The following is a 25090-nucleotide window of genomic DNA, read 5'->3' as shown; positions in this document are numbered from 1 at the left end:
TTATTTTTTAGTATTGAGCTCATTTGTTAGGTTTGTCCACTTTATTGAACAGATTTGTTTTTCTTATGCATACTTGTATTATTGTTCTGTTATATATTACATCTGTTTCCAAATGTAAATACAAAATTTTTATACATCAAAAATTTGTAAATGTATAAGAGAGTTTATATAGTTTTAAGGGCCTTTTCAGTTAATCCTTTTGCACAATCATCATGACTTAATTATATTTTTGCATTGGTCTGGAAGATCACATATTGGAAAGCAAGATAAACCTGTATGATGTGTATTCCGGTGACCTGACTTAGCCCTTATGCCTGTACTGCAGGTCTCCACAACATCTAATGCCAGTCCTTTTCCTTGCATGGGTGCAACTTATCCCATCTGCCCTGCTGATGTCCCCAGGGTCTTTTTAGGTATAATCAGCCACAGCATTCATTCTTCTGAGCAATTAGTGGGTACTTGGGTTGAAATTCCTTACGTCAAATGAGTTTTAATTTACTTTTATCAAGTGCCATTTTATACTTGTAATAAGAGTCATAAAGAGAAGGAACTAAATTCAAACTGAGAGAGTGCCATAGCAACAAAATAACGTAAACCCCCAAAAATGATAACTTTGTATAAAAGGAGTCCAGTTCTTTTATTTTTTTCTCCTAGGGCCTGTTTTCTATATACCTAATAATTTTCATATTTCTCTAGTGGACCAAGTTCATGTTATCAACATCAGACTTTAATTATGCGCTGATTATTGGACGTTTAAGCGGGAAGTTCAGGGGCCTTCACAGTGACGTTTCTGTAGTTGGTTACGTTCTGGAACATATCGCAGTCCATTTCCACAGTGAGCCTCTGGAGCCCCACCTGTGTTGGTGTGAACTGGAATTCGGTGTGCAAGGTGTTTCCAGGCCACACGGATGCTAATCTGAAATAAAGGAAAAGGCAGGTGGTAGTTCTGTCCCATTGCTTTGCTAGTCCCGGTGACTGATCCTTCCCTGCTTGAAGAGGTGAACTGTGAAGAAATAAACATTTAAGTACCTTGCTGTTGAAACAGGAGGTTTTAAGGAGCCTCCCTATGGCAAATGATTACATGGTTAGGAAGAAAAACATCCTATTCTAAGGGCTTCCAGGCTGCATCTGTTATTTATCACCTGTGACTTCAGTCTGGTCCCACTCTTGGTAGTAGTACCGGGGTATGTTTGGGGAGGCTATGGTTCTGGACCCCTCACATTGCTCAGTGCTGTAAGGGTACAGTAGACATATACAGAACATGTCAGTATGTTAACAGGTGTGTTTGGCGTCCTGTCAGCAACCTTCCGGCCTACCTGTGACCAACAACAGGAGTAGCACAGATTTCCTTTGAGGAGCTTTCCCCCACAGTTGATCTCGGATACCACAAAAATGTAGTTAAATGTTGGCAGTCCATCCTCTCAACTTATTGGCAAGAGTGATTCATTGAGTTTCATAAGGCTGAGGCATTGGCTCAATAACAAGACAACTACCAGGTATTTCAGGAGTAGGCAGCATGAACTCTAAACTGTATACTGTGTTTTCAACGAAGAATGTGGTGGACACAGTGAGAGAAGAAGAGATAATGAAAGAAGATACTTGCAACATCTGAAACCAAAAAGGACTCATACGGGAACTCCTACAAATCAACAAGGTGGAAAGGCAGAAACACCAAAAGAAAAGTGGGCAAAGATAAAAAAAAATCTTTTACCGAGGAGGAAACAGAAAAGGGTAATAAACATGAAGAGTTGCAAATTAAAACAATAATGAGATACTACCTTATTTCTCTTAGACTGGAAAAAAAGAAAGCTGAGTATTGCCAAGAATGGAGAAAAGTGGAGAAATGGTAGAAACTCCTGTACTGCTGGAGGGAATGTGGACTTCTGCTGTCATTCTGCAGACAAATCTCATTAATCTTGGGTCCCTGCCTTTCTGACCAGTTGAGATGTTTCAGTGAGATGAGAAGCTTGTAGTCTCTCTCTCTCTTTTTTAAAGATTTTATTTATTTGAGAGAGAGAGAGCACAAGCAGGGGTGGGGGAGGAGGGGACAGAAGTAAAGAAAGAAGCAGGCTCCCCATTGAGCAGGGAGCCCACATGTGGGGCTCAAACCCCGAGATCATGACCTGAGCTGAAGGCAGATGCTTAACTGACTGAGCCACCCAGGCGCCCCAAGAAGCTTGTGGTCTCTTACCTGTACCTCCTCTCTCTGTAAATGAGCCCCCTTCCAAAGAGGGAGATCACACAGTCCTTCATGGGAGCATCTAGGAAGTTATGGAGGCGGACTGAAGCCTTAAGAAGTTGATATTGCTCTGCTGTCTCTGGCATCTGTAGGAAGAGGCAAAACCTGGAGCAGGTGCAAAGAGCACAGGGCTACAGTTACTGCTTCCCCTCCTAGGCGCCCTCCTTGTACTCTCCTCAGTTACTCTCCTGTCTCTGCCATCCGGACCCAAACTTCACACCTGACTTCTTTAGCTCTCCACAGGTCTTCCTGCATTTATATTTACCCTTGCCTTGATTCATCCATGGCCATTTCTGATGGTGCCTCTCCTCCTCTTAGAAACCTTGGAGGGGTTCCCATTGTGTTCAGAATTCAGCTTTGGTTGGCATTCAGAGCCCTTCATGGTCTGACCCCAATCCCCTTTTCCAGCCTCACCTCTACTTCCCTTGACTAAATGACATCCCAGCACCCCTCTCAGACTCCCTTTGGGGCCTCTCTGTTCAGTCTTCTGCCTGCAATGGCCTTCCCCGATCTCTGCACTAAAGCTTACCTATTTTTCAAGGCTCAGCATAAGTGCCTCCTATTAAGCCTTCCTCAAACCCACCAGCTGAGATTAATCCCCTTACTTCACTTATGCCGTAATGACTTTGTACTCTATTGAAGCACTTACATAAAAGACCTAACGTTGTGTCTCATTTACTTAACTATAACATAACCTCGTTGAGGGCTAGGACCAGATCACATTCATTTTGGTCAGGGTAGACATGTGGATAGAGGACTAGATCAAGAGCCATAAGCCTCTAAAACATCCCATTTTCATGATCATGGGTATGATAATCTCTAGGACTGTTTCCTCACCTGTATAATGGGAATAATTCTACCTCACAAGGATTTTGTATTAAAGAAGGTGAAAATACATTGGCATATGTATAAATTGCTAAATAAATGTAGGCTAGTATTACCCAAGTATGAAGGCAGCAACTGGGGAGGCCCTGATTTTTAAAATCTTTATGTAACCAAAAAAAGAAGTTGGAAGATGTAAACCTTAATAGCATATGTAAGAAACCATCTCAAGAGAAGGAGCTCTCAACCTAGCATTTCCTGGTAATCCTACAGCATAGTTGTTTGCCGTGAAGCTTGAGAGGCTCTGATTCCTTCTGAGACAGGAGCAAACGAGAGTGATTTGGGGAAAGACTGGTGCCTACCTCAATGGTAAGGTGTGGTCTACAAATGGCGATGTCTTCCTGAGCAAAGCAGCTAAGGCTGGGCTCAGACTGTGTTGCCGTGGCCATGACAGTGAGTCTGAGGAAGCTGTTCTCTGGTGGGCTTTGCTCAAAATGGAAGAAGGCCAGGTTTTTGATGGCTTTGTTAACTGAAACAGGACAAGTGGAGTCAGTGCAAATCATGAAGGTGTGTGCCCTGGAAACAGGCAATATTACACACAATGCAAAGGAGTCTGTATCTCACTGAAGCCAGAAAGATGCCTCATTTCTCATAGCAATTTCAAACGAACTCAGTCAAGACCCCACTCCCTACCACCATCACTGCCTCCAACTTTCTTGACAGACCACCTCAGTGGGGTTGTTGAAAGTCCCGGCAAACTAGAACAAGTTAAGCTCTCTGGCCTCAGCTTCCTTGTCTAATAAGAATGCCTACCTGATGGGTGGCTTGTGTTAAATGAGATACTGAGTGCTTAACTCAGACCCTGCCACACAGTTGTTGCTGAATATATGCCCTTAGTTCCTTCTTATTCTCTGCTTTCTCCTTTTGCTGAGAAAATGAAGGCATCTTTCACTGTCTAGGAATCTTCTCAAGCTCATGTTCCCAGTCCCAGCCTGCAGACATAGTCATCTACCCCTGCTCCCACCATCCCCAGGAAGATGAGATGTCCTCCCTCCCCCAAGTAAACCCTCCACTTTTTAAGTCTGTGCCCCATCCTGACCCTACCACTGCCTGCTCGTTAACTTTGGGGCAAATTATGTAACCTCTCTGTGTTTTGATCTCCTCATCTGTAAAGTGGGGATAATAGTAGCTGCTGCCGCAGAAGGTTGTTGTAAGGGTAAATGAGACCGTGTGTATGGAACACTTAACACTGTGTCTACCAAAAGTAGGCTATAGTTATTCTAGTTGCCTCTCATGTCCCCTCAGGGTTGCACCATCAGTTATAACCCATTTTTCCGGAGGCTTCAGGCTTTCCCTCTCTGTTGATTGTTTTCCTCAGCATGTAAGCAGATTCTGCTCTCTCATCTTAAATAAGCAAAAAACCACCCTCCCTCTACCCAGTGTCCCTGGCTGACTTCGGTCTGTTCTTCCAGGAAGGACTGTATACGATGTCTCGCTTCCTCAACTCTCCATCAGTTTAGCCCCCAGGAAGCTGGACTTTGCCATCACTTCTCAGTAAGACCACTCCTTCAGCGTCTGCTTTTCAGCCTTGAATCTCATGGCCACTCTGCTGCCCCTGCTGGGTGCTCCTTCCTCTCTTTGACTTCTCTGTTTCCCTTATTCCCTGTTCTTTCCCTGCCTGCCGCCTACATGCTGGTGCTGCCTGGGTTCCCCTTTCAGCCTCTTCTCTTCTCACAATCCTTCCATTCCCAGGAGTTCATCAATGCCCTGACTCTTGGCCGCTCCCTCTGTGCTGGGATTCCCACATCTGGTCTCCAACCCAGGCCATTCTTTTGAATGCCAGGTTTAGGTTTCCAGCTGCCTACTAGCCATCTCTGTTTGGATGTCTCATGGGCTTTCAAACCCAACATACCATAAACAGAACTCATCATCCTCCCCATACTTGCTCTTCCTCATTTTCCCTATCCTAGAGAGGAAGCAACACTCTGACCAGCCCCCCACACACACATACTCACAAGTCCAATCTATCCTACCTCCTTAATATGTCTTCATTTGAAGTGCTGCTAGTCTAATTTGTCCTTCATGCTTTAACTTATTACAAAACCTTCCAACCTCTGATCCAGTGGTTCTCAACATTAGATGCCCATTAGAATCAGAGAGAGAGCTTTATGAAAATAGTCCCAGTGCCAGGCTACACACCAGATCGATTATATCTGACTCTGGCAGCGAGGCCCAGGCAGCAAGCGTATTTTTAAAGTTCCCCAGGTGATTCAACATGGAGCCAAGTTTGAGAGTCATTATTCTAATATGACCTCTTCCATTCCATTCCAACAACTGTTCTTTTTTTTTTTCAGACGGATTTCTGATCACAGTAGCCCCTCTAGTTCAAATTTTCCCCAGCTTCCCACTGCCCAAAGAACAAAACTCAAACTCCTTGGCGTGATATACAACCCCCTGTGTGATCCAGCCCCCGCCCCCTGCAGAAAGGGAACATGGTGGAGAGACTGGAGGCAGGGGAGCTGGTTAGGAGGCTGTTGCAATAATGTAGACAAGCTGCGGTCCACTGATTCTCTTTTGTCTGCACATTGGAATCACCCGATGAATTTAAATCGTTTTTGATGTTTGGGTCCAACCATGGAGTTTCTGATTCAGTTGGTCTGGGGATGCAGGCTGAGCATCAAACTTCCCCAGGTGATTCTGATAGGCAGCAAAGTTTGAGAACAACTGCTCTAATCCAGGGACTTTCAACCCTAGGATAACATAGGGAGCTTTTAAAAAGTACCAATGCCTGGACCCCACCCCAGACCAATGAAGTAGGACTTTGGGGGAGAGGAAGAACCTGTGCACATGTTCCTTCTTCCTTGAATATTCATGATGCACTTTTCTGCCTGTCATTGCCCTTCCTCCTTGTCCTTTCAGACCCAGTGCAGTCTGCTTTACCTGGGTGAGATGCTCCCCTGCCTTGTATTCTGTTGACCTTATCAAACACTTCTGTAACTGCTACCATTGTCTGTTTACTTATCTGATTGCAGTTGAAATTAGGGGGGCTTTGGTCTGTGTGAAGCTCAATAAGTATGTGTTGAATGGCAGAGAAATGGCACACCAGGGGCTTGAAGCCACCTCTTCAGACCTTCAGGGGTGCCCCATGGCTGCTGCCTCCCAGGGTGGGAGCTGAGGTTTGGGGATATCTGGGGGGCCATAGAATTACCCATGTTGGCACCAAGCATCAGGGACTGCTTCTTCTTCCAGAGCTCAGCAGCAAGGATGCCATTGTAGTATATTGCCTGCAACCCAAATGCCAGCTGCACTGCCCTCTCCTGGTCACTGGGGTTAACCAGGCTCACTGAGAACTGGGCATTCCCTCCCAGGTATACGGAGCAGGGTGCTTCCAAGAACATGTATAGAGGCTCAGCAGTCTTGAGACTGGGAAGATGGATACCACTGTGTTTTTCATGTCGCATTCTCTCTTCCTGGACTTTCTCCAGCACCTCTTTTTCTTGAGGAGATCCTGAAGAATGGAGGAAACAAAGCAGGCCTCTTATCCAGAGGGTATAGACCCTTCTAATAAAAGTCCAAGATTAAGATTCATTTACCCACTGCTACTCAAATGCCAAAGTCACAAGAGCTCTGCAACCCTCTAAGGCCACATTTAGCTTAAAAAAAGAAAAAAAAAAGAGCCCTAATGTGAGACCTGAAACCATATAAAAAAATCCTAGAAGTCAAGCAATGACTTCTTTGACATTGGCCATAGCAACTTCTTTCCAGATATGTCTCCTGAGGCAAGAGAAAAGCAAAATTAAACTATTGGGACTACATCAAAAAGCTTCTGCACAGCAAAGGAAACAAACAGCAAAACTAAAAGGCAGCCTATGGAATGGGAGAAGATATGTGCAAATGACATGTCTGATAGAGGGTAGTATCCAAAATAAAGAACTTCTAAAACTCAACATCCCCAAAATGAATAATCCAATTAAAAAATGGGCAGAAGACATGAATAGATGTTTCTCCAAAGAAGACATACAGATGGCCAACAGACACATGAAAAGATGCTTAACATCACTCATCATCAGGGAATGCAAATCAAAACTACAATGAGATACCACCTCACACCTGTCAGAATGGCTAAAATCAACAACACAAGAAACAGGTTTTGGTGGGGATGTGGAGAAAGGGGAACCCTCTTGCACTGTTGGTGGGAATGCAAACGGGTGCAGCTACTCTGGAAAACAGTATGGAGGTTCCTCAAAAAGTTAAAAATAGAACTGCCCTGCAATCCAGCAATTGTACTAGTAGGTACTTACCCAAAGAATACAAAAATACGAATTCAAAGGGATACATGCTCCCTGATGTTTATAGCAGCATTTTCTACAACTAGTCAAATTATGGAAGCAGCCCAAGTGTCCATCAATTGATGAATAAATAAGAAGATGTGATACACACACACACACACACACACACAGGAATACTATTCAACCATAAAAAAGAATGAAATCTTGCAATTTGCAATGATATGGATGGAGCTAGAGTGTATTATGCTAAGTGAAATAAATCGGTCAGAGAAAGACAAATACCTATGACTTCACTCATATGTGGAATTTAAGAGACAAAACAAATAAGCAAAGGGGGAGAAAAGAGGGAGAGGCAAACCAAGAAACACTCTTAACTATAAAGAACAAACTGGTGGTTACCAGAGGGGAGGTGGGTGGGGGGGATGGGTTAACAGGTGATGGGAATTAAGGAGGGCACTTGTCATGATGAGCACTGGGTGATGTATGGAAGTGTTGAATCATATTATACACCTGAAACTAATATTACACTGTATGTTAACTAACTGGAATTTAAATAAAAACTTAAAAAAAAAAAAGGTCTATGTTGGGCAGATCCACTACAGATATAGCATGTCTCTTCCAGGTCATTCCAGTTCTTCAAGTGTTATGCATTTGCCCCTTGAATGGTGGGAGAGCAAGCTTTTGGACAAGTCATACTGACTCTGAGGACAGATCTGCAGGGACTCACATCTTCCTAAGTGAAGGAATTGACTTATTCCAAGGGCAGTGGGGGCCATGGAATATTCTAGAGCAGGGGAGTAACATTATTTTGTGTCTTAGAAAGCTCACTCTGGAAACTGAGTTGGAAAGGGAATGATAATGGAGAGATGGGACCTGGGGGTCCAGTTAGGAGGCTGTTAAAATGCTGCAGACAAGAGATGTTGAGGCCCTGAATTTTCTATAAGCAGTGAGGAAGGAGATAAGGAAACAGATATGAGAGAAAGTGGGGCAGTGAAGGAGGGAGAGTTGAAGAGGGTGCAAGCCTTCTTGTTTGGACAAATAGGTGACGGTGGTGCCATTAATCAATATGGAGGAAGGAACAGATTTGGGGTGCTGGAAGAGAGGGCGAGAAGGAGAGAGGGAGAACATCTTCTGGCAGCTGGGCTTGGTATTAAGTGTGTTGTTTTATAGTAGTGGTTTTCAACTGGGGGCAAGTTTGCCCCCCAGGGGACATTTAGAAACACCTGGAGACTTTTGGTTGTCTGTCACAACCTGTTGTTGTGGGTTGCTGGCATCTAGTGGATGCAGTCTGAGAATGCTGCTAAACATCCTATGATGCACAAGCCCCCACAATGGAGAGTTATCTGGCCCAAAATGTTGATAGTATCAAATGGGGTTACAAAGCCCTATTTTATATGATGAGGAGAAGACTATGAGTCTCTCTGGCCTGCGTCCTTCTGCCCCATCCCTTCCCCTCTGTTGGCATTTCAGGTGCTGAGAAGCCTGGGGCCCTCCCCTGCCCAGTACCTTCAGGATACTTGTAGTTCTGAGTGATGTCCTCACAGCGGTTGCTGCCCACACCCTTGGTGCTAATGTTGTTGCCAACATACTTAGTGCTGGAGTTGGTCAGCTCCAGTGCGCCATCCTCACGACACTTCCAGACCACACACGAGGCATTTACTGCGGCGAAAAGGTCTGATACTCCAGGGGTCAGGCTTAGTGTCCCCTCCTTGACTGCTCTGACAGGGGCCAGATCACAGGACCCCAGAACTGAGGGAGAAAAAGGTCAGTGAGCAAGAGGAACCATACCCAGACCTCTCTCTGAGTCAGAGCTGCATAACCTCTGTCCCCAGCCTATACACTATTTTCCCTCCCCCAAGATTAAGGTCAGAGGTGGGCACTAGGCAGTTTCTGAAAGGGCATTGCAGTGGTGAAATTCACAGTTATTTAGTGACAGTACTTTTTGGTCATGGCTTGTGGCAGGAGCCCTCTCAAATTGGACAGGTAGAACCTCAGAGGAATGTAGTACACCAGAGTTCCTTAGCCAGCTCTGCTATGGATATGATAGGAGTAGGTCACCTTTATTGAGCACTTACTATGTGCCAGGCTCTATTACTATTCAGCTGCTGAGAAAGGAAGAGCAATCCTTTTATGGCTCCTGAAGATTTCCTCTCTGAGCTTGAGCCTATCTTGATACCCTCTTTATCCACATCCAGAACCTCAGAAATCCCATGCCACAAGCCCCTAACCCAGCACATCCACCAGCTATCTTAAGACCTTTTTCCCTTCATTGAGACTCTGCTCCCTCGCCCGTTGCTCTGAGGTAGGGCAAGTTTCCCCATGGCCTTGGGCCTAGATGGCTAACACCTTTGTTCCCTTGAGCCTGTTGGCTTCAGGTAAGCATTCTGCTGGCCACTATCATTCCTTCCACTTCTCCTGTTTTAGGAGATGCAGACCCCCTTTGGACCTCCTGCTGCTCCTGTTTTCGAGGGACTTCTTGCTTGTACAGCTTTGTGCAGCCCAGGATGGTACTGGGCCTACCCCCAGCCTTTACCTCCACCTCCACTGGGAACACGTGGGTACAGAATCTGCCATCCGTCATAACCTGGGGGCAAAGCAGGCCGGGTCATCCAGCACTCCGTGGAAGTCTGGAAGATCCTGAAGGTACCAAAGGAGTAATTCAAGTTCGGTGAAAAAAAGTAGTCCTGAAGAGGACTAGACATGGCAGAGTCATTATTGCCATGGGGATGGGAGGACACTGTAAGGGTGGCTGCAACACTCCCGGGGGTGGGGGGCACATGCCACGACTGACCATCGGCATCCTGCCTACAAGAGTCTTGAGGGTCTCCTCTCAGTGCTAGGGTCACTCAGCGTGTGCAGGGGGTGCTGTGAGGTTATACCTTGTGGATTCGGAGCCCTCCCATGCCTGGGACCTCAGTCTGTGGGCTTCTCACCAGATTCTGCCTCTTTGGGCTTCTCCATTCTGAAGGCCCTCCTCACTGTAGTATTCATCTACAAACAAGCGGCCGCCGGTTCCCTGGGCTGAGGCAAACGTGGTAATGACGCGGGCAGGGATTCCCAGGCATCGCAGCACTGCATGGGAGGGGGCCGGAGAGTCAGGGGATGCCAGGGAGGCCTGGGTATGTATAGCTAGTGTTCTCAGTGTCTCCTCTGGGCAGGCATGGTCTGAAGTGCCACCTGACACCGTGGAAAGAGGAGGGGCGCAGGCACCTGGCAGGTAGGACTGACCCACAGGCCCGGGATGCGTAAAGGCCGAGAGAGGAGGTACAGACAGTTTACACAGCAGGCAGAGTATACAGCAGGGCGAGGCTTACAGAATGTACAACAGAGCACCGGGGCTTGCTCCTGCTGGGGCAAGGGCAGGGAAGGTGTCAGGGCGAAAGCCATGGGGCAGGGCGGGCACGCTGTACAGTAGCCAGGGTGACCCGGGGGTGCGGCAGGCAAGCCAGCTCTGTACCTGTGCAAGCCACTGCGGCGAACACCCAGGCCTGACTGTCACACACAGGTCGCCCTTGGCCTGTGATCCACTGGCGCAGGATGGGCACACTGCCCCGGCGCTTGCTCAGCAAGGCCCCTTCCTGGGCGGCGGCGGTGGTCTGTGGGGTGGGCAGGACACTCTTCTCCTTGAGAGCATGCAGCTGTTTGTGGAAATGTGTGGATGTTATGTGGGGCCCGGGACAGAACCGCCTCTGGAGGGGGGCAGGGAGTAAGAGGGCTTAGACCACTTGTATCAGAATCATCTGGATACTCCTGGGCTTCACCCTCCCCACTGGATTATAATCTCTAGGAGTGGGGCCCGGGGAATTCTTTTTATCTAGTCCTCTGGAAGCCAGGGGTTTGTGGACCACATTGGCAAGCAAAGCACACATCACAAGAGGAGCAGGAGAGCTGCCTCTCACTGGGGGCTGGTTTCAGTGCTCCTTCACTTGCCTGACCCTGATTTCTTTGAGGGCATTTGCTCTTGGAGCCTCAAGGCCCACTTGTCCCAAGCTTCCTCCTCCTCACAGGTTGACCTTGTCCTTCTCCACTTCTTCAGAGGGGAGTCCAGAGGCACAAGCTGAAATGGGGAACTCATGGTTCCCCAGAAAGGACATTTAGGGAGAGGAGGAAGCTACCAAACTACCTTCATGGTCTGTATATTCTTAGGAGTAATTTAGAAATGAAAACAATTAACCATTTGAGCAGCAAACACTGGGCAAGATAGACCCTACCCCCTCCTTCCCATAGACCTAAGCCTGCGGGTTGGGCTGACGGGAGGAGGCAACGGAGGGAGGAGGGCTCTGAGGAACTCCAGGCCAGTTTTAGTCCTCCTGGCTTGGGTCCTGAGGGATGATACTTCCCTTTGCTTTTCTCTCCCTTGTGGATGCTACTGGCCTCCCTCCTCACTCAGACTTTCTCCAGGAACTGACCCCCACATCCTGGGAGGAAGGGACCATTTGTGATTTGAAGGTTTCCAGGGCCGTAAATGTAGGCAGCTCCGGCAGAAGGCTCCCCTCCCTCCCCACCTCACTCACCAAGGCACCCAAAATGTGGGCCACATGCTCCGGGTTGCCCCACTCCTCCACCTGCTTGTCCGTGCTCAGTAAGCCCAGGCTGAGGTCAATGACACTGCTCTCAAACTGGAAGGAGCACACAGGACCGTGATGAAGGGCCTCCAGGTTGGGTACTCCTCCCCCACCATCACCTCATCCTTCTCCCAGACTCAGGTTCCACTCCTTCCTGCCTTGCCTTCTTGTGTCCTGTGGGAGTTCTGGCTTTTCCCTCTCTCCCGCTGTGCCCCCTGGTCCCTGTGTCCATGCAGTCCCATCCTTTGCCTGTTCTGTTGTCTGACCTTCCTGACAGGGCGTGAGCCCTTGAGGACCAGAGCTGTATTGTTTGATTTTTGTTGTTGCCCATTTTGTGTGCTCCTACTGCTCCTGCCATCACTGACCCACATGGGGAGGAGACCAAGGCAGCGTTTGCTCTTGAGGGACCCGCAGTTTGGGAGCAGAGGGGGACACGCAGGCCGGTAGACTACAGATCTCAGCAACATGGCCAGGGCTCTAGGAGAGATGCCAACCCAGAGCAGAGGGCATAGTGGGGAGAGTCACTCTTAACCTTTGGGGGCTGAGGAAAACATTCTGATGGTCTTAAAAGATGGATAGGAATTTTCTGGGGTGATAAAGGAGGGAAGGTATTCTAGGCATATTCAGCCTGTCTGTTCAGGGGATGGCCAGAAACTGGAGCGTGGGGTGGCTCTTGAGGAAAGAAAAGCAGTGGCCTGGCTCTGAAGGACCTTGGAGGTCAAGCCAGGGCATTTAGTTTTTATCCTGTAGACAGTGGGGATTTAACAGAGGTTTGATTTGCTGTGGCCCTTAGGAAGATAACTCTGGAAGCTGTGGAAGATGGTCTGACGTGGCCCTGAGGAAAGAGAGGCACCACATAGCTGAAATGGCCAAAAGAAGCCTCACTGATACACCAGGGAACAAGGTTGTGAAAAAAGGATTCGGTGTGGTGCCATCATTTCTTCGATCTTGGGTATCTGCACCTTTCCCAGAACTTCCAAGAGCGCTATGTTGGGACAGAGCATCTGGAGGTTCACCAACCTCTGTGGTCTGTAGAAGCCACTATGAGGAGGGCCTAGGGAAGAATTGGCCATTTTCAGTGGAAAACAAGTGGCAGTTACTAATTATGATGACTGTACTTTGGATCTGGATTTGCTTCACCTTATTTTGTAGTAGGACACTAACTGCTTCAGAAATAAGGGTGTTTTAATTAATCCATTAAACAAATGTGAAAAGGATCATTTTAAGAGGTGCAATCTCTTTGAAAAATGGATCAAACTCTTGAATTCAACATACTCAAGATGTTTATAAATAAACTTATGGCATGAATCCTTAAAAAAAAAAGAAGAAGAAATGGCCTCATAACCTACAGGCTTTTGGACCTGCCAGCTCTGTCTGGCCTGAACACTGAAGGTTATGGGGCAATTACTGGCCCCTATCCTTTCCCAGAGATCCCCATACCTGGCCAAAGTCCCAGGGCTCTGCGTGGAAGCAGTCAGCGGTACCCAGGTAGATGAGGCCGTTCTGGTTCAACACGTACTCCGTGCGTTGAGACTCCTTCTTCAGGAACACAGCATCCTCTGGTGAAAAGCAGGCAGGGATGAGGGCCTATGGGGTGCTAGGCCTGCCCTCCACACCTAGGCCTCTGCTCTCCCTGCTCAGGTCAGGTTTGGCTGCCGGCCTTCTCTTTAGCTCTGGGCATGATGAAAACTGGAGAGGAATTCCCTTTTTTCAGTGACCCCACTGGGACCCAGACTCTTCTCTGGTGCAGAGTAGGAACAGGGGTCAGAGTCCCTGGGTCAGCCAAAGTGGCCTTCATGGTCCGCCAGACAGACAGGAACAAGCCAAGCTTAAAAAGCCTACTGGTTCCCAGAAGACATGGGCAGCCAGAGTGCTTTTGGCCCAAGAGAATTTGGCAACAGCTCAGGGAACTTCCCAGTGGGCCTGTTATATCTCACAGCCAAATGCTTGGCTGGCTCAGTCAGTAGAGCATGCGACTCTTGATCTTGGGTTATAAGTTTGAGCCCCATGTTGGGCGTAGAGATTACTTAAAAATAAAATGTTAAAAAAAATTTTAAAAATAGTGTTTCAGGGAAAAAAAAAACGATCAAACATAGGTTGACAGGGGTGAGCAGAAAGGAAGAGGAGCATCTGGTAAGACAAGGTCAGAGGGAATGGTGGAGCTGGGTGAGGTAGAAGCCAGTGGAAGCCCTGGGGGCGTCCAAGTGCGTCTAAGACTCCCACAGTCTCTCTGGCCTGTCCTGCTGCCTTCCTCACAGGGTCGGGCTGGGGTTCATGAGGAGGCTGGTAGGCTTTAAGGAGGACACTCTAGAAAGCCGGGAGCGGCAGGGGAGATCTGCTCTGTTTGCCAAGTGTCTCTCTCTGCAGCTGTTGCTGGGTGGGGGGGTGGGGGAGGAGGAGGAGGGTGCTTAGGCTGGTTCCTGGGGACTAATAAGAGAAAAAGCTTTCCAGATTATCCCTCCAGGCATCTGCTGCGATGAGGGTACTCACAACAACAGAAGGATAGGATATTAAAAATCGGGAAGCCCTGAAGAACATGAGGCCTAAAATCACAGAACCATGTGCCCAAGGAGCCCTTGACTCCTGCTCCTCCATCTTGAGACTCTCTATAAAATCACTTCAAAGTGAGGTGCTAGGCCCCAGGCTCTGCAGGGCTCTGGGAGGTACCTTATCAGAGCACAGGTAGCATCACCCTCCCCTTCCGCCCCAGGGTGTGGCCCCTTTTATAAAGTTCTCTGCTTATGAATAGGACTTTCTTTATACGATATAAAATTTCCTTTTGAGTCCAGGAGAGTCCCATCTCCAAGTATGCTAAGATGGACTGAGTCCCAGATAATCTGAAAATCTCTTAATCACCTCCCAGAGAAGCAGAGCCAATAACTCACCCCTGCCAACACAGACCTCTCCATACGGACTCACACAGAGAGGCCTTTCCCAGGCAGGGTCAAACCAAGCATAGACGCGAGAAACCCGGCATGGAGTCAAGACTAAGAGTTCCCACTGAACTGAGCATGGTCTCAGAACTGTCTTTGCTGTGTCTTTGCTCTGGCCACAAGGGCCTAGCTCTGGTTGTGGGTTCGAGTCAGCGAGGCAGGGACACTAGGGCCTCAGCTTTGGAGGGAAATATGTCAAGAGCCATGGATCCTCCCCCAGCTGAAGGGGCCCTGACTCCACGTTTACCCGCATGGGGCAGCTGCACCTGAATGGACACTCGTTCCTATCTATTGCTCTACCTGCTCATCCCCTTGAATCAGGAAATAAGAGCCTGAACTGAAAATAGGCAGGGCTATCTGAAGGAGGGGGGACTGGAGAACCCCACCCCATGCAAGAAACGTGGAGAGAGGGAGTCCCCTGGGTTTCAGATGCCACATAGAAAGGGAGTTAGGAACTGGCTGGAGAAACCCGGGAAGATTTCTTCTGCTTCCCTGTGTTTCCTTTTGTCTCCCAGCCCTGCCGTATAACAAGGGCCCCTTCAGGCTGGCAGTGAAACTCCTGAAAGAAAAAGGCTCTGCATTTGTTGTCTGGGTAGCGAGGGAAAGCTGGTCGAAATTGTTTTCCATCCCCCTAAGCAATGCTTCAGGAAGCCCCAAGGATTAAGGTGGGGGGTGGCAGATTTAAAAAGGAAAGACAGACTCAACCTTCAGAATGGGAAGGAAGAGGAGATGCCCTCCTTGTGTTTGGAGCATGTCAACCACATCTGATGATCTTTTGAAAATGAAATAGTCCCAACAGCTTTGCCAGAGGTAGCCACTGGTTGGGCTGCAGGAGGTCACCTGATCTCAGGAAAGCCCACCCTTAGTCTGCTGAGCTACAGGCCACTAGCTGTTTGATTTGCCACTCTAGCAAATACTTAAGTTGATGTGGAGAGGACCCAGCAGCCAGTAGTAAGAACAGAACATACAAGTGGAGAAAAGCAGACAACCAAACAGGGCAGATTTATTGTGGAGCTGATGAAGCTGAAGCTTTGGGCCCTTCACTGGCACAGACCACTTTAGGCCTGAGCAATTCAAAATTTTGTATTCTTTTTCTTAAAGAGGGTCCCCCAAATTATATAAATAAACCTCAGGTCCTGCAAACCCTGGATTCACCCTGGACACAGACTATGGGAGCCCGGGGAAGAAACCGAGAAGCCCGTCCCTCAGGGTGTGTCCATTCCTGAACCACTTTCCAGTTCTCAGCCCCTGTACTGTCACAATAAAGAGTAGCTCTCCCAGGGTCATCTCAGTGAGTCTCAGCTCCTGTGACCAAAGAGCCCGACCTGGCACCAGGGTTTGGTGGTGAGACAAGCCTTTCCTTTCAGGGGGAGGCCCCAGGCTGCTTCTGCCAAGGGTGACACCAACACAGACCCCGGGTGTGAGAGGCCATTCATCCAGGGAGCAGGTACCACAGTAACTGAGTGCTGGTGCTGTCCTTGGAGCTGCGCACCGGGGCCTGGGGAAGTCACTTCCTGCCAGAGCTGTGTCCCAGCTCCTATGCCTGGAGTCCCTGTGCAGCCCAGGCTGGTTCAGGTCCAAACTCACCTCGAGCCCATGGGTTAAAGAGCACTGTGAACTGGCCTAGGAGGAGTTGCTTCTTGCCCAAGACCTGCAGCAGGAGCGAGTAGCGGCCAATGATGGCGTCTGCGGGCGCAGTCACAGAGATGGTCCAGCACTGGTCATCTCTGTCTTCCACTGCTGCATTCCACCACTTCTGGTCCCCCAAACGGGAAATTGGGAACATGGCTTGGGTCTTGTTGGCCTTGGAAGGGTGCTCTCCTGCAGTCACACGGAGATGAATTAGTCATTTGGACCTTTTGGTCACAACTCAGAGTAATAAAGTCAAGTATCATAAAGTTAGAACAGGTGAAAATTGGTTTTTGGTGAGGATGGAAGAAGTCCATCCAGTAATGGGTGGCAGTAAAGGGTGATAGGAGAGCACAAGTTCTCAGTGCTCATGGACCCACATCTAGAAAAGGTCCATAGTGTATAAAATGGGCGGAGTGGTACGCCTTCTTCGTAGGACGGTTGTGAGGTCTTAATGAGATATTGCATGTGAAGCACTTGGCCCAATATCTGATATGTAGTATAAATTCAATAAATAGCAGCAATTAAATGTTATCTTAAGCCTAGATGAGATCCATTCAGGCACTGATATATTTGTAAGCAAAAGGAGCCCCTTAGTGATAATGATGCTCAGCAACTTCTGAGTCATAATAAATGTGATTTTTAAAAAGATTTATTTTACCTATTTTAGAGAGAGAGCAGGGGGAAGGGTGGAGGGGGAGAGAGAATCCTCAAGCGGACTCCCCGTTGAGTGCGGAGCCACATGAAGGGCCTCGATCCCAGGACCTGTGATCATGACCTGAGCCAAAATCAAGAGTTGGCTGCTTAACCAACTGAGCCACCCAGTCACCCCAATAAACACTACTTTTTATGCATGTTATTTCATCCTCACCACAGCCCTGCCAGGTGGACAGGACTTCTTGAGGCTCAGGTGCATTGTGGGCCATTTGCCCCTTTTTCCCTGAGGAGGTGCTGGAGAAAGAACCCCCGCCGCCCCCCGCCACCGCCGGCCTGCCGCCAAAGGGGTCTAGGCCTGCCCCACTCACCAGTTTGTGCAATGAGGGCTACCTTCTTCAGGGTGGATGTAAATGCATAGACCGGAGCCTGGAAGTACAGGATTATGGTGAAGGGCTGCCCTCTCCTCACAATGAGGTGCTGGGAGCTGATGGCCTTGGTGTGGTGCTCCTCATTGTTTTTTGCTGCCTGGAAGTCACAGTTCTTGATCCCCATGGCTGTTGTGGAAAAGGGAAGTCATGAAGACGAGGTAAATGTGACAACTTTAGTAAAAGCGGAGACCCTGGAGTCAGAGTTGAACTGAGGTTCAAATCCTTGGCTCAACTTACATACTAGCTGCGCCACCTAAAGCAAGTAATTTAACCATCTGAGCCTCAGTTTCCTCTTCCTTAGAATAATCATCCTTCCCTGCAGGGTTGGAGAAATTAAATGAGTTAATGTATTAATACACTTAGCACAGTGTCAGACGCGTAGGAAGTCCCACTAAATGAGACTATTACTATTTAGTAAGAGCAATGCTTGCCCTCATTGTTGACCTTCTTTTCTGGTCCCTAAACAAAACAATGAATAAAACCTGGAATTTTGCTCACCCCTACTCCTTTCTTCTTCAAACACAGATAATTTTTAAAGCTGGTTTTGAAATCACTGAGCCGATTCTCTTGTTTTATAGACGGGAAGAGTCAGGCCCAGAGAGTAGAACCAACTCACCTGAGATCATACTTGGCTCTTTCACCTAAAGGCTCACCAAACCCATGGCCCCATGCAGCCCAGAAAAACTCTCCAAGGAGGGGGCCTGAGAGTATTATGACAGCCTATCAGGCAGTTCTCATTTTACAGTAAGTCTTGTAAGTAAATATACTAACAGACTTATGCAGAGGCCCCTGAACTTTCTGCGTCCTCTGGTTCTACCTATTCTCTTGCTTGATGTTGGCCTCTGTCCCTTGTATTTGGATTCCCTGACTCTTACCTCCCCTTCTCTCCCACTTAGCTTTGAGGCTATGACATCCTCATGCTTTCCCAGGGTGTCACAACCCAGTGAGAATAATCATGTTGTGATGCCATAAATCCATGTTAACTGTCATCACCGTCGTCACAACTATGACCACTGATTTACCACCACCAACCTACCATATTGCCACCCATAGCCATACCACGGCTACCGCTGCCACAGCACCCAGTACCACTCCCCGACATAGCCCCACCAACCATCACGTCCACCAGCAGCACCTACTACCACCCCCACCAGAGTCACACCACCATCACCTCCACCACCATCCTATTTCTCTTAATGAAAACACGTTATTGTGGAGGAGCTACTGAGAGTCAAGTAAGCCCCATGGAGAAATGGCTTGGCTCACCCTGTCCCATGGTTGCAGGCCACTCTTCTCCACTCGACCACAGAAAATGCCTGTCTTGAACTGTTGCTCCGTGCTGCCTCTCTGGATCTGTCCCGAGAGAAAATGATGGAGGTACTTTCATTGGCTTAAGAATCTGTAAATAGTAGAGTTTCCTTCCACTCCTCCGGTGAGCTCCCACACATTTCTTTTCTCTTGCTCCCTCCCCACTGCTATCTCTTGGGCCAGCTGCTGGGAGTTACCCTTTTCATTTTATCTCTTGCTCCTGGCTGCAGTAGGGGGTGGAATGGGGGAAGATCCGCCAGCTAGAGAAGCTAAGAGGAAACTTCTAAGCTTGTCGCTTCAGTGGTCTCAAGAGACCCTCAGAGATATTACCTGGACAACACTGGAAGACTCTGGAAGAGATGACTCCATAAACAGGAGGCCCACATCCAACTCCAGATCTCAGGCCCTAAACATATCCTGGGCTTCAAGTTGCTAGATGTTTGTGGCTATTTTGGTAATAGAGAGAACCTGTGTGTCTGGGATTCATCTGTGTGAAGCAGATAAGGAGGTAGAATTTGTTGGTGAAAAATAAATGTCCTAAAAGTAGAAGTCAGAGCCCCAGCTCTTCTAAGCCCTCCGGGTCTGGGACACTCTTCCAGAGAACGGTGGGAACTATCTTGGGACTCAGGGCCTATGTCTTTTCTATTTCTACTTATTTAGTCACTGAGAAGATAAGACACAGGAAAGGACCTCCTCTTTGGCCCTCTTTGGTTTTCTAAAGCCCAGCTTTTGCTAGGGCTTCTACGACTGTGCCACCTGGAGCACGCTCGGGGCAGCTGTGCTGGCCTGCACGCATATGAGTCATCTGTAGAAAGATATAAAAGACACTACAAGGAACATCGGGTGCCTGTGGAGAGGAGAGATGGAGAAGGGGGTAGGAAGATAATTTTCCTCCTGTTTACACTAACTTTTAAAACTTTGAACCATTGTCCATTTGAAGAATCTTATTATGTTAAGAAAAAAGAAAGAAATGAAGCTGCTGCCTTTTTACACCCCCCAAAAACGATTCTTCATGAGAAATGAAGAGGTAAATTTTTCATTATTTGGAGATGATGTGATTTTTACCTGGAAACCATGAATCAACTAAAAAATGATTATAAAAGATAATTTAGAGTCCTATTCTTAAGTTTAGTGCATTCCCAATAAAAATGCTAAGTTTTTTCTCTGAAAGTAGAAAAGCTGATTCTAAGGTTCAAAAGGAAATTTCTAAAAGATATAAGATATAATCTAAAAAGATCTAAGAAGATATAAAGATGTTTTAGATGAAAACATCTAAGATGTGTTTTACTATCTAGTAGGCCTCGTCATGCTACATTTCTAACTTCTTATGTAGTATAACCAGCTTCCTAGATATTAAAACATAGTATGATATCACTGCACTTGAAAAAGCACGTTGACCAAAATGTACACATTAAGTATGGGCTAAACATGGCACTTTGTATCAGTGGGGAAGATAAGGATTCACTAGTAAATGGTTTGGGGACAACTAGCTTGCAAAGTAAAGTTGGTTTCCTGACTTTCACCATACAACAAAATAAATTTCAGATGGGTCAAACTCTAAATGTAAAAAATTAAATCCAAAAAGTACTAGAAGAAAAGATAATAGACTTATTTTTAAGCCAGCCTGGGGAAGGCCTTTTAAAATATTACTCAAACTCCAGAAGCCATAAAGAAAAAATAGATAAATTTTATTCCTTAATTTTTTTACTTGGAAAAATCCATAAAGTTACAAGATATACAACAAATTGGGAGAAATGTTTGGAACTTGTAACACAAATTGTTACTTTCCTTAATGTAAATGGTATCTGCAAATCAATAAGAACAACAAATCAATAGAAAAATGGGTGAAGGATATGACAGAAAAGAAAATTCAAGTATCTCTTAAATATAGGAAAATATGTCCAGCCTCATTTAATAGAAATGCAAAATGAAACTACCCTGGGATATCATTTCTTTCACCTATCAGATTGACCAAGATAGTTTGTCAACTTTCTGAGTTAGTGATGATGTGGGGAATGAGTTACTCTCTTATAGTACTGGTAGGAATGTAAATTGGCATAGCTTTCTTTCTTTTATTTTATTTTTTAAAAAAGATTTTATTTATTTATTTGAGAGAGAGAAAGAGAGAGTACAAGCAGGCAGAGGGGCAGGGAGAGAAGGAGAAGCAGGCTTCCCACTGAGCAGGGAGCCCAATGTGGGGCTCCATTCCAGGACCCCGGGATCATGACCTGAGCCAAAGGCAGATACTTAACTGAGCCACCCAGGTGCCCCTAAATTGGTATAGCTTTCTAAGGGAAATTAAATAATATTTACCCAAACCTTAAGTGCCTATACTTTTGACTCAGCCATTTCACTTCTAGATATTCTAATGCAAATAATCAAACATGTAAAATGAAATTTATACAAGTATATCCATTGTACTGGTAGTTACAATAGCAAAATATCAGAAACTACATAAACATTCATAAATAAGCTACTAGATAGACGTATTATGGGACATGCATTCAATAGAAAACCATGCAAATGTGAAAAAGAATGAAGTAGCTCTACATAAGCTGATATGGAACAATCTCCAAACTACATCGTTAAATGGAATAAGCAAGGTACATAGCAGTGTGAACAATATGCTACCTTTGTATAAAGGGTGTGGGGAAGAATATATATGAATTTGCTTGTGTTTGCCTAGAGTATTTCTGGAAAGTTAATGCTTCTGTCTAGGGAAATTCAGTGCCTGGGTGTACGGCTTTTTTTTTTTTCTTTCTGTATATCCTTTAGTATCTTTATATCATGACAATATGTTGTTGTTATTATTTGAAAAATAACAAAAACTTGCAAGGGAAAGAAAAGCCTGACTGGGGGGCGCCTGGGTGACTCAGTTAGGTGGCTGCTTTTGGCTCAGGTCATGATCCTGGGGCTCCCTGCTCAGCGGGGAATCTGCCTCTCCTTCTCCCTCTGCCCCTCCCCTCTGCTCGTGCTCTCCCTCTCTCTCTCTCTCAAGTAAATAAATAAAATCTTAAAAAAAAACCTCTCAAGGATTTCTGCTTCTAGATAGAGCAGACTAGCTTGATCCTATCACCCCTGTTGACAGTAACCAGAAAAGCTGAATAAAATATTTCAAAGCTCTGCCTGAAGGCATCAAGGCAGCACGGATTTGAGGGATCAAGATCTCAGGGAGAAGAGAAGCAGAGAGAGGTGAGCCTGACAGCATGCCACTTTTCCCTTTAGGATGTTTGCTGATTGACAATTGGCAGATGACAGCCTGAAAATCTGAGCACATCTTCTGATGAGCTCATAGGACTGGAGGATAAAAATTGGAGTTCCACGGCCACCAGGAATGACAGACCCCAATAAACACCCCGGTTTTCAACTGGGACTCCTGAAGGACTGTTCCCCAGGAGTAAAGGTAATAGGAAATAGACCAACACTTACAAAGACTGAAACCCAATTTTGCTTGTTTGTTTTTGGGCACTCAGTCAATGGAGATTTTTATTCCTGCTGACATTGCTATGGATGCTATTGTTATCACCACTATTTATCTAATAAAGTTATAAATGTTGGAATAGCATAGAAAAAAATTTTGTGGTAGACAACACATACCATAAAACTTATCATCTTAACCTTTTTTTTTTTTTTTTAGAGAGAGGGAGAGAGAGCAGGTGCTCAAGAAGGGGTCGTGGGGAGTTGCAGAGGGAGAGGGAGAAAGAGAATCTTAAGCAGGTTTCACACGCAATGCAGAGCCCAAAGCAGGGCTCAATCTCACGACCCTGAGATCATGACCTGAGCTGAAATCAAGAGTTGGACACTGAGCCATCCAGGTGCCTCTATCATCTTAACCATTTTTAAGCGTACAATTCAGTAGTGTTAAGTATGTTTACATTGTTGTGAAAGAGATCTCAAGAACCTTTTCATCTTGCATAACTGAAACTCTCTACCAGTTAAACTACAACTCCCTCTTTGCCCCCTCGTCTCAGGCTCTGGTAGGCATCATTTACTTTCTATATCATTAATTTGACTAATTTAGATACTTCATATAAGTGGAATCATACAGTATTTATCCCTTTGTGGCTTCACTTAGCATCATGTCCTCGAGGTTCATTCGCGTTGTAGCATGTGACAGGATTCTCTTCCTTTTTTAAGGCTGCATTGTATTCCATTGTATGAATATACCGAATTCTGATTACCCATTCATCCAATGATGGACATTTGGGTTGTTTCTACCTCCTGGCTATTGTGAATGGTGCTATGGATGTGGGTGTGCAAATATATCTTTGAAACCCTCTTTCAATTATTTTGGATATATACCCAGAAGTGGGATTGCTGAATCATATGGTAGTTCTATTTTAAACTTTTTGAGGAACTGCCATACTGTTTTCCAAAGTGGTTCCACCATTTTACAAGCCTACCAACAATGCACAAGGGTCTAACTTCTCCGCATTCCCACCAATAATTATTTTCTGGTTTGTTTGTTTTTTTAATAGCCATCCTAATGGGTGTAAGTTAGTATCTCAGTGTAGGACTTTTTTTGAAGTATAGTTGACACAATGTTACATTAGTTCAGGTGTGCAGTATAGGGATTAGACAAGTCTTTACATTATGCTGTGCTCACTACAAGCGTAGCTACCATCTGTCACCATACAACACTATTGTAGCAGCATTGACTGTATTCCCTGTGCTGTACCTTTCATTCCTGTGACCTATTCATTCCATAACTGGAAACATGTACCTCCCACTCCCCTTCACCCATTTTACCCATTTCTCCACTCTTCTCCCCTCTGGCAACCATCAGTTTGTTCTCTCTATTTATGGGTCTGTCTGCTTTGTCTGTTTGTTCTTAGATTCCACATACAAGTGAGATCATATGATATTTGTCTTTCTCTGACTTATTTCAGTTGGCATAATACTCTAGGTCCATCCATGTTGTCACACATGGCAAGATCTCATTGTTTATAATGGCTGAATAATATTACTGTGTGTGTGTGTGTGTGTGTGTGTGTGTGTGTGGTGTGACATCTTCTTTATCCATTCATCTATGGAGGAACACTTGCGTTGCTTCCATATCTTGGCTATTGTAACTAATGCTGCAATAAACATAGGGGTGCATATATCTTTTTGAACTAACGTTTTTGTTTTGTTTAATTCCAGTAGTGGAATTACTGGTTCATGTGGCATTTACTTTTAATATCTCAATGTAGTTTTGGTTTGCATTTTTCTCATGATTAGTGATATTGAGCATCTTTTTGTATGCTTTTTAGCCATTTGTCTGTCATCTTTGGAGAAATGTCTATTCAAATCCTTTGCCTTGTTTGCTTTGGTTACTGCTCTATCACTTGGGCCTAGAATATTCAACACATACGTTCTCAATAAATGTTAAATGAAGAGTTGAAAGACAACCTTGACATTCAGGGAAGGCTTTAACTCAGAGGAATGACTCTGATGGGAATTGCAGGCTTCTATAACAGACCAGGGTGGAGAACTGTGTCCTTTACATGCTTCTCAAATCACATGAAGTCTGCTCAGCTCTGCAAAATGGAATCTACTCTAAGCACTGACATTGTAGGCAATGACTGTGATCCAAGACTTACAGGAAACAGATGCCTACAGGTGATCACTGTCTAAACTCCCTAGACTGCCTGCCTGAAGCTCTTCATCCCTTGGCTCTAGCCTTATTTTTTCCTGCTACTTAGCTCCTCCAGCTCTGATCTCTAGCTATCTGACTGACTTGCAGTTTCTGACTGCTTTATTCCACCCCAACCCCTTTGACCCTGAGTCTATTTGGCTAGTTCCTGGTCTTTTAGCTTAAATGCCACTCCCTCCAGGAAGCCTTCCTTGATTCACAATCCCAAGATTAGACAAGCTGTCCCTCCTCGTGCTCCCGCAACACCCTACACTCACTCCAACAGTAGTTCTCACCACTCTGTGTTATAACCTATTCATTTTTCATTCTCCACATGCTTAGACTTGTGCTCCTTGAGGGCAGGCCCTGGTCCTTCTTGTGTCCTCACTGCCTAGCTCAGGGCCTGGTCCCTAGTAGAAACTCTGTGAATATTTGCTGAGTGAAAGTGTTAATGAATGTAGTGTTAAAATCAAGATTCATGAAAGAGTCTGAGGGTGGTAGTTGAAATGTTCCAAGTACTTCAGAGGTCACTGTCTCTGTAAGATGTTCCCATCCACAATGTTTTCCTGAAATCATTTTTCATGATTGTTAGGCAACAGTTACAGA

The 25090-nt window shown here is 46.1% G+C and overlaps 2 protein-coding genes and 1 pseudogene across 8 annotated transcripts in view; 2 read left to right on the top strand and 1 right to left on the bottom strand.

Moving 5' to 3' along the window:
* CCNDBP1 (cyclin D1 binding protein 1) overlaps positions 1-22409 on the top strand; it is a 33142-nt gene extending 10733 nt beyond the window's left edge. Inside the window, exon 12 of one of the 3 annotated variants that reach the window (XM_036120061.2) lies at positions 22096-22409. In XM_036120061.2, coding sequence (XP_035975954.1) covers positions 22096-22111 — 16 coding nt within the window. In that variant the 3' untranslated portion in view covers positions 22112-22409. Of the gene's footprint in view, positions 1-696; positions 7632-18140; positions 18272-22095 lie in introns of those variants that run through there. The other 2 variants (XM_036120060.2, XM_078079462.1) reach the window with 2 other exon arrangements.
* EPB42 (erythrocyte membrane protein band 4.2) lies at positions 613-19461 on the bottom strand. 5 transcript variants are annotated; one of them, XM_078079461.1, is made up of 14 exons: positions 19201-19461; positions 18829-18915; positions 17503-17560; positions 16436-16669; positions 13356-13474; positions 11865-11969; positions 10808-10988; positions 10284-10422; positions 9884-9987; positions 8857-9099; positions 6270-6569; positions 3424-3590; positions 2192-2325; positions 613-916 (listed from the first exon to the last, which is right to left on the bottom strand). In XM_078079461.1, the coding sequence occupies exons 1-14, from the start codon at positions 19237-19239 to the stop codon at positions 754-756; spliced, it is 2073 nt and encodes a 690-aa protein (XP_077935587.1). In that variant the 5' UTR covers positions 19240-19461; the 3' UTR covers positions 613-753. The 5 variants fall into 5 exon arrangements, with proteins under 5 accessions (XP_077935587.1, XP_077935585.1, XP_077935586.1 ...); XM_078079459.1 differs by having other exon boundaries at positions 17503-17688; positions 19201-19218; XM_078079460.1 differs by lacking the exon at positions 19201-19461 and adding an exon at positions 17800-17878 and having other exon boundaries at positions 17503-17688; positions 18829-19037.
* Positions 12709-13093, top strand: LOC118553077 (cytochrome c oxidase subunit 7C, mitochondrial pseudogene; annotated as a pseudogene).
* Positions 22410-25090: the final 2681 nt, after the last annotated feature.

The sequence above is a fragment of the Halichoerus grypus genome, chromosome 8 (genome assembly GCF_964656455.1).
Source record: "Halichoerus grypus chromosome 8, mHalGry1.hap1.1, whole genome shotgun sequence".
Taxonomy (NCBI): Eukaryota; Metazoa; Chordata; class Mammalia; order Carnivora; family Phocidae; genus Halichoerus; species Halichoerus grypus.
The sequence above is the reverse complement of the archived record's forward strand: the minus strand, read 5'-3'. Positions and strand labels throughout refer to the sequence as shown.